Source organism: Trachymyrmex septentrionalis, unplaced genomic scaffold, assembly GCF_001594115.1.
Source record: "Trachymyrmex septentrionalis isolate Tsep2-gDNA-1 unplaced genomic scaffold, Tsep1.0 scaffold126, whole genome shotgun sequence".
Taxonomy (NCBI): Eukaryota; Metazoa; Arthropoda; class Insecta; order Hymenoptera; family Formicidae; genus Trachymyrmex; species Trachymyrmex septentrionalis.
Genome location: NW_017304395.1, coordinates 776,754 through 788,306, shown reverse-complemented (window position 1 = coordinate 788,306; position 11,553 = coordinate 776,754). Strand labels below are relative to the sequence as shown.

The 11,553-nt window shown below is 31.4% G+C and overlaps 2 protein-coding genes across 6 annotated transcripts in view; one reads left to right on the top strand and one right to left on the bottom strand.

The window, feature by feature from the left end:
- Nucleotides 1-10,631, bottom strand: part of LOC108756272 (ectopic P granules protein 5 homolog) — a 22,849-nt gene extending 12,218 nt beyond the window's left edge. For 2 of the 4 annotated variants that reach the window (XM_018499940.1, XM_018499959.1), the window contains exons 1-8: nucleotides 10,255-10,631; nucleotides 9,757-10,002; nucleotides 8,884-9,627; nucleotides 7,975-8,397; nucleotides 7,490-7,894; nucleotides 1,620-1,839; nucleotides 1,339-1,511; nucleotides 488-628 (exon numbers count right to left, since the gene is read on the bottom strand). In XM_018499940.1, the coding sequence (XP_018355442.1) occupies nucleotides 488-628; nucleotides 1,339-1,511; nucleotides 1,620-1,839; nucleotides 7,490-7,894; nucleotides 7,975-8,397; nucleotides 8,884-9,627; nucleotides 9,757-10,002; nucleotides 10,255-10,272 (2,370 nt within the window). In that variant the 5' untranslated portion in view covers nucleotides 10,273-10,631. The remainder of the gene's footprint in view (nucleotides 1-487; nucleotides 629-1,338; nucleotides 1,512-1,619; nucleotides 1,840-7,489; nucleotides 7,895-7,974; nucleotides 8,398-8,883; nucleotides 9,628-9,756; nucleotides 10,003-10,254) is intronic. The other 2 variants (XM_018499969.1, XM_018499949.1) reach the window with 2 other exon arrangements.
- Nucleotides 6,807-11,553, top strand: part of LOC108756285 (vacuolar protein sorting-associated protein 18 homolog) — a 14,920-nt gene continuing 10,173 nt past the window's right edge. Inside the window, exon 1 of one of the 2 annotated variants that reach the window (XM_018499992.1) lies at nucleotides 6,807-6,812. The gene's annotated coding sequence lies outside the window, so the exon portion shown is untranslated. Of the gene's footprint in view, nucleotides 6,813-11,215; nucleotides 11,463-11,553 lie in introns of those variants that run through there. The other variant, XM_018499983.1, reaches the window with a different exon arrangement.

Here is an 11,553-nt window from a genome sequence, read left to right as displayed (position 1 = left end):
TATATATATATATATATGACATAAATAAAAATAAATTCATAACTATCGTTTGTGTGATAAATATTTTTGTAATAATATCAAGAGATAAATTATTTTTGACGTAAAAAGCATTAAATATGTTGATAAAGCAAGATTGAATCATGCTAAATAATGCCTGTTTAACCCTAATGCACTAAATTACTACAACAATGATTACATTTTTATTAATTAGTAACTTGTTAACTATTGCGAGGACTAAGTTGTAGAGGACTTTTCGACTCAGTTCAGTCCACTCTATCTGCACATAAAAATAATTCCAAATATTCTGGGACACCTCTGTGTGTATGTACGTAATTTTATGAGAGATATCATGATAAAAGTATTAAAATATAATTAAAACTGATTAGCAACAAATGTAATTTGCATAATGTGAACATATATAAAAGACGTATTTCTAAAAGGATTTATTATAAAAAAAAAACGTAATCTTAAATAAATGTTATTATACCTTTCCAACTGATACAAAATTATCCTTCAATTTTTGCAAAATATCAGATAAAAGAGTAGGATATTTGCTTGTCAAATTTGATAAAAGTGACCTCGCGTCCTTCGAGCATGACTCTTGAGTTTCCTCACTGAGAAAGCCAATCTATAATTCAATTCACTAGATTAAGTTAATAGTTGAATTTAAAAAAAATCAAATTTAAATTTGTAGTAAATCAAACGCATAGAGTGTCTTGTCGTTATTACGTTAAATTATTTGATTAATTAGACTCAAATATATAGGATGTAACTAACATGAAGTAAACAAATTTTGGGACTAAGCTCCTCAAACTAAACATAAAAAAAAATGTATATGAACATATGTTCACAAATCCACTGTTACTGAGATATAGCTCAAAATGTTTACAAGAGCATGATTACATGGCCCCCACGATTCCCCGATCTAAATTCTCTAGATTTTTATCTGTGGAGACACTTAAAGCCCATAGTTTATGAAATTTTAATCGCCAAGTAAAATATGCTATTACACATCTTTACTTGTAGCACCATTTGCAATGGCACAGAGATCTTTGAAAAAGTGCAACAGTTCATGATCCGACGTGTCTAAGCTTGTATTGAATTAAATGAGAGATACTTTAAACATTTGTTATACTTAAAAATTGAAAATAAATAATATTAAATAATAATAAATATTACTTTCTTATTTTCCCCTATCAATAAAGGAAAGCTGTATATCATTGTCAGTAAGAGTGAGTTTGCGATCATACATTCATATAAAGTTTTTTTCATGTTTTGATAGGGGGAGTCGGCCCCGAAGTTTGTTACATTATTTCATTTATATATTTATTAACATACCTGGAATAGATCAATCGTAGTTGTTCTCACAAAATTGTAATCTTTATGGCCTCTAGCCATGGCCATATTAGCAAAGGTTGTCAGTAGAAAGTAAGATTCGTCACCGGGCATATTGCTCAGCTTTTCTTCGAATTGTCTATGAAGTTCAGGACAGCTTAGCGCTGTTTCCCAATCTGCAATACCAAATCACTGTTAATGATATACTTTGATAAAAAGGATTAAAAAGAAAATTATATAATTATTTAAAAAATGTTATTATTATTATTTTATTTATAGTTTACCTGAAACTGACATATTCGATATTGCTATGTCAGATGTAGAATCAGAATGCAGGATATAGAAAATGTGCCATAAAGTAGTGGATGATATAATATGGTATGGTATCGCTGCAAGATATTGCCACGCACCTAGACGTCGTGACGAGAATATACAGAGAATTGCTTTTAGAAAAAAACAATCGTATTCAGTTTGCAGCTTCAGCAGCATCAATTCGTCGGTTATCTGAACAAAATTGACATTAAAATATGTAAAATATCTAGTTCGAGATTGCTAAGCAAAAATTAATAGTTAGAAAGATAAAAAAATACAAACAACATTTATTGGATCTTTAAAAATAAACTAGTTTATTACAACATACACTAAGAATTAAACTAGTTTTTTATCTATATAAATTAATCGGAAACATTGCGATTGTACTAAGTCTTCTTCAGTCCATTTACAAAAAAATAATTGAATATTGGAAAGAAAGATGCTATATATTAAAAACATGAAGTCACATCAACAGGTTGAACATAATACATTTAATAACACAAACTAAAAATCAGACCATAGAACATAATACATATGATAATACAAATTAGAAATCAAAACTTTAAACGGTCCAGCTAGATCTTAAATGCTTGTATTCGGTGTGAATTTATAAACTACGTATGTAATCCTTTGAAACGCGCGCCGAAATGATTTTTCGGTCTTGAAACGCCAACTCTACTAAAGTACCGCAGTAATATCATGAATTAAATTGAGTAGCAATTTAACAATTTGATGCTTTTTCGCATCTTCGAAATCTTAATAATGCTGAGTGACATATTAAAATCTGTAAATAATTAATTCTTATTGCGAAAACTATTACCTCGGCCGGGAGTCAAATTTGAATCTGTTGCTTTCCGGGCGAGCGCCCTAAGCCTTTAGACCAACGCCTTAGTAATATTCTTCGTAATAATTGGCATATAAAGGAACAATGTTTATTTAGACGTAAATAAACAATAAAATATATTATAGGACCGTATATATGATAACACACTATAACTACAGAAATCAATGCCTTAAACGGTCTAGATGGATCTTAAATGCTTGCGTGATTCTGTGTGAATTTATATACTACGTATGTAGTCCTTTGAAACTTAAGATCCAGCTAGATCAGAGCAAGCACTTCTCTGCCGATTTTCGACTCGGCTCCACCTTCCGTTACTCCTCTCGCAGTCCAAATGCCGCTCGACGCTTAGGAACTTATAATGTTCATAGAAATGAGACTCACCTTGGGCGCTCACGCTATAAACTTTATTGTATCTTTTTTTTCGCTTATTATTATATAATTAAAACAGAATGAAATAACATGTAAACGCTCAAAGCAAACACATCCAATGAATTTTCAATAGATTTCCACATCACCCTTGAATCCAGTATATCAATTAACAATAATATTACATCAATTTTATAATTTCCCACTCAACAATATAAATGAAATATAATAAATATGTTATATTGCAATTATATTGTTGAATCAGAAATTATATTACTGTTGATTGGTGTTTACTGGGAGGTACTATTGTTGATACGCGTTTTTTTTAAATAATATCCTCACTAAGCTTAATTCACTAATAAAAATGATGAATTGTATACCAAGTAATTAAACACAAAGTGAAATGAAAAATACTTGTTCTGATTTTCAGAATCTTTTATTAATGAGATCAGAAACGTCAATTTGAACTATTAGCGAGCATACGTAGTGAGTTGTATAAGAGGAAACAAAGAATCATCGCTCAAGGAAAAATGTCTCTCTAAATTTTTTATAAGGATCTTTTTATTTTTGAAAAGGATGTCTCATATAAATATGTAGATTCGGACATGGAATTAATTCGAAGTCCGAAATCTCGAAACTTGGGGTGTGATGATTCTTTCAACATTTTGTAAAAATCGGCACCAGTTTCTTTAATTGTTTTGAAAAATATTATCATTTAAATGAGATTTTAATACCTGCAATTTTCTTCGGAAAGAATCAACGTGATTAACTAATTGAAAAATATTTTGATCCGTCCTTTGCAATTTTAAATTAAGCCTAGCTGATTACTTATATCAGTAATAAAAACGAGTTTAGTAAGAAAGGTGACATCTTCCAAAAGAGATATATATTCGTGAAAATTTGAGTTTTTTATTTCTTTCAGGGAAAGGAGAACGTCTTTTCTTATTGCAAAAAATACTTCTAAATATTTTGCAGCATTAAGCCAATGAACTGGACAATAAAGTGGGACATCAGTATAAATAGCATTAGAGGCTTGTAGGGATTTTTAAGAAGAAGAAGGAAAAGGAAAAACTGAACTTTCTTGATAAACTAATTTTAACCCTTCTATAACATTCAATTTTTCTGAATTTGAGTAATTTAAATAATTTACCGAATGAGTTTTGAAATACTTTTCTAACACATATTTTTTAACTACCGAAAGTTAAAAGCCGCAAAGTAAACAAATCATCCGATCTGAAATGTAACTAAAAAAGTAATTAAATTCTCAAGGTTTATCAAAAACTTATACATACTTGTTTTTGTCCATTCTAGAAGCTAATTTCTTAAAAGAATAATAGAATGTACATATTTACATCTAAATATCACATCTAACAGTTTGAACGGAATGTTAAAGATCCGGGTTCGATCTTTGGTAATATTTTTCGCAATAAAATTATTTACAGATTTTAATATGTTATCCAGCATCATTAAGATCTTTCTAAGAATTCTATAAGCATCAAATTATTAAATTGATAGTCAATTTAATTTGTAATATTACCGTGATAGTTTAGTAAAGTTTGCGTTTTAAGACCGAAAAATCATTTCGGCGCACATTTTAAAAGACTACATATGTAGTATTAAATTTATATATTATATATTATAGTATATATATATAAATTCACACTAAATTATGTAAGCATTGTAAGCATTTAAGATGCAGATTGACCATTGATGTTTCTGATATTCCACGAGACTAATGGTCTATTCCTGCACTAGACTGTTCTAGAACTCTCTTTTTCACTTTAGACAAATATCGTATATCTATCTCACTTTAAGTTCCAAAAGTATACACTAGTTCAGACACAGAAGACAGATTTAACATAGCTGTCGCGCTTATGATTTGACAATCGGTGACGCTTGCGCCAATTTTTTATGCAAACAATTGGCACGGGCGTCCGCGATTGTCATACCATAGGCAATGGCTATATTGTTTCGTGAAAAATCATAAACATCGAGTCAGATACGGTTTGCCTCTCGTACCTTACGGAACAAATTAGTAAAATTCAGTGAAATATTACTTGTTAAGTTCTTTGAATCGCAGCGAACATATTAGCAGATCGAGTCAGTAAAAAGGTAAATCATTCCATAGTGGAAAGGTAATTAGATCTCATTATTCTTCTGAGAAATTAGCTTCAAGGATGGAAAAAAACGAGTATGTACAAGTTTTTGATAAATCTTGGGAATTAAATTACTTTTTTAGTTACATTTCAGATTGAATGATTTGTTTACTTTGCGGCTTTCAACCTTCGGTAGTTAAAAAATATATGTTAGAAAAACATTTCAAAACTTGTCATTCGGTAAATTATTTAAATTACTCAATTTCAGAAAAATTGAATGTTATAGAAAGGTTAAAATTAGTTTATCAAGAAAGTTCAATACCTTCTTTTCCTTCTTCTTCTCAAAAATCCCTGCAAGTCTCTTATGCTGTTTCTTTGCTTATAGCACAAAATTCTAAGTCATTCACTGAAGGCGTTTTTGTGAAAAATTGTATTGTTGAAGCAGTAAAAGCTTTTGGCAATTCCTTAACTCTGGAGGAAGCAATAAACATTCCTCTTAGTGCAAAAACTGTAACATCAAGAATAGCTGATATCAGTGATTCCATAAGGGATAAATTACAAAATCTTCTAAAATCATGTAAATATTTTTCTTTGTGTCTTGACGAAAACATTGATATTCGACACACAAGTCAACTTAGTATTTTTACTCGAATTATACAAGATGATTATTCATGTGTCGAGGAACTTTTAGATTCCGTCTTATTACATAACACAACGACAGGCCTCGATATTTTTTTGGCAGTTGAAGAAACTCTTAAAAAATTTGATATAGATTTTGGTAAATGTTCTTCAATTATGACTGATGGCGCGAAAGCTATGACAGGTTTAAAAAAAGGATTTGCCGGTCAATTAAAGCAGCGAAATTTAAATATACCCATTATTCATTGCATAATACATCAGGAAGCATTAAGCAATAAAGTTGTAAAACTTTCAACAGCTATGGAGACTATTACTAAAATAATTAATGAAATTAAAGATGGACATAAGTTCCTTACTCATCGAAAATTTAAATTATTTCTTGATGAACATAAAGCTGTTTATACTGATGTCCCACTTTATTGTCCAATTCATTGGCTTAGTGCTGCAAAATGTTTAAAAATATTTTTTGCAATAAGAAAAGATTTTCCTTTTCCTGAAACAAATGAAAAATTCAAAAATACACGAATATATATCTCTTTTGGAAAATGTAACATTTCTTACTGAACTCGCTTTTATTACTGATATAAGTAATTAACTTAAGCTTCTTAATTTAAAACTGCAAGGGACGGACCAAAATATTTCCGATTAGTTAGTCACGTTGATTCTTTCCGAAGAAAATTGCATTGTATTAAAATCTCACTTAAATGATAATATTTTTCACTTTTTTCGTTCTTGCCAAATTATTTTCGAAGAACATGACAATAATTGCAATTTCAAAGAATATATTCATTTTCTAGATTCTCTTATAGACAAATTCGATACACGGTATACTTGTGCTTCGAGAAATTCAGAACTGAATTAATTCTTTTCGAGAATCCCCTTACAACGCCAATTAAAGGGCATAATTCATCTTGATTTGCAAGATGAATTATGTGATTTGCAAAACGATATTTCACTTAAAATGGTTAAAGAAACTAATGCCAATTTTTACAAAAGAATCATCATACCCTAAGCTTCGAGATTTCGGACTTTGAATTTATTTCATGTTTAGATCTACATATTTATGTGAGACATCCTTTTCAAAAATAAAGCTTATAAAAAATATGAGACATTCTTTCTTGAACGATGATTCTTTACCTCGTCTTATACGACTCGCTACGTGTAATATGCAAATCGACATTTCTGATCTTGCCAATAAAAGATTCCGAAAATCAGAATAAGTATTTTTTATTTTACTCCATTTGTGTTTAATTACTTGGTCGTACAATTCATTATTTTTATCAGTGGACTAGGCCTACTGGGGATATCACTTTAAAAAAACGCGTCAACAATAATACCTCAAGGGTGATGTGGAAAACTATTGAAAATTCAATGGATGTATTCGCTTTGAGCTCTTACGCGCGTTGCTTCATTCTGTCTTAATTATATAATGAGAGAAAAAAAAAGATAGAATGAAGTTTATAGCGTGAGCTATAAGTGCCTAAAGCCTAAAGTGAGTGCACCTCATTTCTATGAACATTATAAGCCCCTAAATGTCGAGCAGCATTTGGACTGCGCGCGGGACGAGAGGAGTAGCGGAAGGCGGATCAGAATAAAAAATCGGCTGAGAAGTGCAAATCTTATCGAGCTCTGAACTAGACCGTTTAAGGCATTGATTTCTATAGTTTGTATTAAAATTGACATTACTTTTACAACAAAATATGCAAGAAATTATAAACTTGTAAAAAAAACTATAATATATTCAACTCTATATAATATATTCATTTACATTCTTAATGAATAAAATAAAATAAAATTAGTAACAAAAGAAGAGTATACGACGTATGTCTTTATGATTGTTGTTTGATTAATATAATCTTCAGAATTCTGCAAATACATATATTCTAATTTTACATACTTGGCTCTTGTCAAAAGCTTCCCACTGATCGCTGGCGTAATGAACAACATCTCTGATCAACGCGCTGAGTCTTTTCGCTAATTGTCTATATCTTGGCGAATCATACGACTTCAGACCTTGCTTCAAAAGTTTGACGAGTATTCCATAAAACGCAAAGAGACGTAACATGTGATGATCTGTGATGGCCTTCTCTTCCTGCTCATATTTGTCATTTTGGCGCTGAATAAACAACACCTGCTCGAAGAGCTTGTCAAATGGAATCTGGTGAAGAAGAGAAATCAGATCACTCTCAAAGAAAATGGCGCCAGCATTAGCGATATCTTCGTCCTCTTCACCCTCCTCGTCTAACATTACCCACACTGTATCCCCTGGATTGTTTGTGGTGTCCTGCAAGGATACATGTACCTGCATAGCAAATGTGGTTGAGAATACAAGAATTAAAGAAGTTAAATGCTGATTTCTTAAAAGTAATATTTTATTCTTACTTTTACCTGTTCCAGGAATTTATCTCGATCCTTGATTGGTAACAAAATTACCGCAAGGGTGGCAATCATATGATCAAGATATGGATCATTAAATGGCGAGGAACTCAATCCCGAGATTTTTGGCGGTACTGGCACTTGTACGAAGGGCTTGGCCCAGTTCATCACACCACCAGGACATCGCAGTATATGATTCAGCAGAAATAAATGATCCTGCCATGTTGCGACCCTTAAGAGCACCGCTATCAGCTTTGACAACCACTCTCTGGTATCTGTGACGAATTTGCCATCTTTGAGAATTCGACGCTGGAAGTTGAACAGGATAGTTATGCACATCCTGAGTTCGATCAATTGGGGAGCAGTTTGGGATGGTGACTGCTCTGGTAAAAGATTTGCTGAAGCGGTTTGCGAAAGATTAGCAAACTCCTGAAAGTAGAAAAAAGATTTGAATAAGTTTTGAGCTGTGTAAAGAATCAATTTATGGATGTGTAGATTGTATTAATTCTTCACGTATTACTTTAATATATAGCTTATCTTTTTAACTTATACCATTTTCCCTTAGCTCTGTACTAGTGCACACTGAGTGCATATTAAAGCTGTTGTACACTGATTTAAATCATATAGAAGTAAAATTCAAATATTTCGAATTATAAAATACAGATTTTATTTAATAGCACAATAAAATGTATGGGGATTTCATGGTTTAATCCGTTTTTATATTAAACATACATTTTTATGTCAATTTGTGTACAACGACTTTACATGCATTCAGTGTGCACTAGTGCAAGAGAAAACGCTATTAGTTCAGACCACATACATAATTTAATTTAGCTAAATTTCAGAAATATTGAAAATTTTTTAATATTTAACATTTTGATCTAAGTTTTGTTTTCGATGGAAAAAATAACTTACATTGAAGCTTGTAGCAACTCTCTGTATGTAATGTTCAATTTGCAGACGCAATGACTCAGCCTCATAACAGTACAATGTTTGACTATCGTGTAGCGTGTCCTTAATGGCAGATAATGTCCTGGAGAGCGTTACTAGAGTCTGCTGATTGAAATGAGCAACTGAATACTCATAAGTAGCAGTGACGGGATTGCCATCTTGACACTCGCCATTTTCTGTCTCCGATGTCTTCTCTAGGCACCAAAGCTGCTTCTGTGTCTCTCGACAGCTCTTCTTCAGATGCTCCAACTCGTAAGAATTTGAGACCAGGTGATTTCGCACCCTCAGATAGCTCATCAGCAGGTCGTACAGTTTATGTTGCTGTTTTAGCAATGTACATCTTAATTGTGCTTCCGTAAACTCAGTAACAAAAGCATCTACTAATGTTAGCTCTTGATTATGATATAAAGAGGCCAATTCCTGCTCAGTAAATGGTCTAACATCTTTAAATGCATTAGCAGTATCTTTTTTAGTGTCTAAAACTTTGGTTTTCTTTGTCTTATGACATATAATCTTTTCTTTAATCGTATTTTCGAATTCTTGAACTGTATGACTGGGTTCCTCTGGAATAGTCGATGATATGTCTACCAGCTTAATTGTGGAAATACTTTCTTGCACTTGATCTATTTGATCATCTAAAGTGTTTTCAGATGTCAGGCAAGGTTGAACAGCGTCAATTTCATCATGAGAGTTTTCAGATAATAATACCTAAAAAATACAAGCACCGATGCTTTATATCTTTTCACTTCATTTTTTAAAAAACATTCTGTATATATATATATATATATATATATATATATAAATAAATATCAAACATTTGACTGATAATTCAAGTACCTTATTTATTGATTCATCTTGCCGACAATATTTCTTTTCGTAAGCTGCTCTTTCAGCAGCCTGCTTTTCATAAATTTCAGTATCAATAGCAGCCGAATGCAATTCACTCTCTATATCCTCTACAGCTTCACCCTTGGGATAATTTGTCGGTGATTCTCCAAGCAAACACTCAAATTCTTCTAGCGTAGGAGCATCTGGTATTTGATGTTCCAGGATCGAATGACGTAATTTATCACGTTTCTTCTTCTAAAAGAACGCAACAATTCTTTAAAGATACATTCACTCTGAAATATCACTATTAACTTTATTTTTTAAAATTTAAGGAAATGTTAAATATGTATAATACATACACATATACATTAATTATAGATATAAATAAGAAAAATATATTAATAAAAGTAAATAAATATATGTAATTAATGTGTAATTACTGCCACATAATTACAATCTGACGTCATTATGAAGAAAAGGAAAATAACGGAGATCCGTCTATTTTACCTGTCTTTGCTTTTCCATGATGCATATATGATCATCAAATAACAGATTTATGGATCAATGTGGATCAGCATGAATCACCGAGTATTATCTGATAATCTTAGAACTTTGCAGAGGCTCTAGAGAAATTGTTTGCAGCATGTCAAGGTGAGAAAAGCAATTAGATGATGCGTAGAAACAAGAGTGCCCGAGATAATGTTAAATACTTTTATCATTTAGTTAGTACATTTATATAGTTCTTAACTTCGGCTTAGTAAACACTCTATTATAACTCCTACTTGAGTAAGTCGCATTTACACGTTCAGAGTTATCTTATTCCTATCAAGGTGAATGTAAACAAGTCAATAATAAACTTTTAGATTACATGTGATCCAATTTACGTCAAAATTATGATGTTGGATGTATCGTGCGTTTTATTCGTAATAAAAATGTAAATTGTCTAGCTGAAATATTGTAGAAAATATTATTATTTGACATAATTTTCCTAAATATACACATAATAAGCACAAATCATCGCTGTATGTACAATTTCTATCATAGTAGTATGATGGAACTGGTGGAAGGGATAACGTAAAGTCTGTTCGCTTCAAATCTCCAAAAATGTCTGTACTTAAAGTTATATTTTCACGAACCGTTTCAAACTGGCCGTTTCAGCGACAAAAAAGATCATGTGATGACTTTTGTCACAAATACATTGCTAAAATTAAAATACATTACTTAAAATAATTTAATAGAAAATTAATACGCATATCAAGTACACGATGTAAACCGGGTTAATAGAAAGTTACTACCCGTATCAAGTGCACGATGTAAACTAGGCCCTATTCGATCTGTCCGCGTTGTTTGCACTTTTTGCACTTAACATCGTCGTTCTCTCTCTTTTCAACGCCTGAATATATATTTATTTAAGTGCAAACATTTTTGGGGATTTCTAGCAACGCAAACAAACCTATTGTTTGTTCCGACATGGTAGCCAATCAATTTATCGCTTTTTTACGGTCTCTGTTTTGCGCATTTTGTGCAAAAACGCGGTGAATAAGCCTAATTTTGTCAAAATTGAAGGTGAGGTAGCGCAATTAAATAATTATCTCACTTTTTAAAAACTTTTATTATGGCGCAAAACAGTCGATTATACTTATTTAAAAGACGCAAGAGTTTTTAGGCTTGTATCAGCCTTCTTCTCCACATACCTTTATCTCGAAACAAAATCGGTAAGTGTGAAAGTGTTAAAATTTCTTGTTAAAGAATCTACAATATTTATTTCATATTAATTTGATACTATGATATCTATTGGTATATATA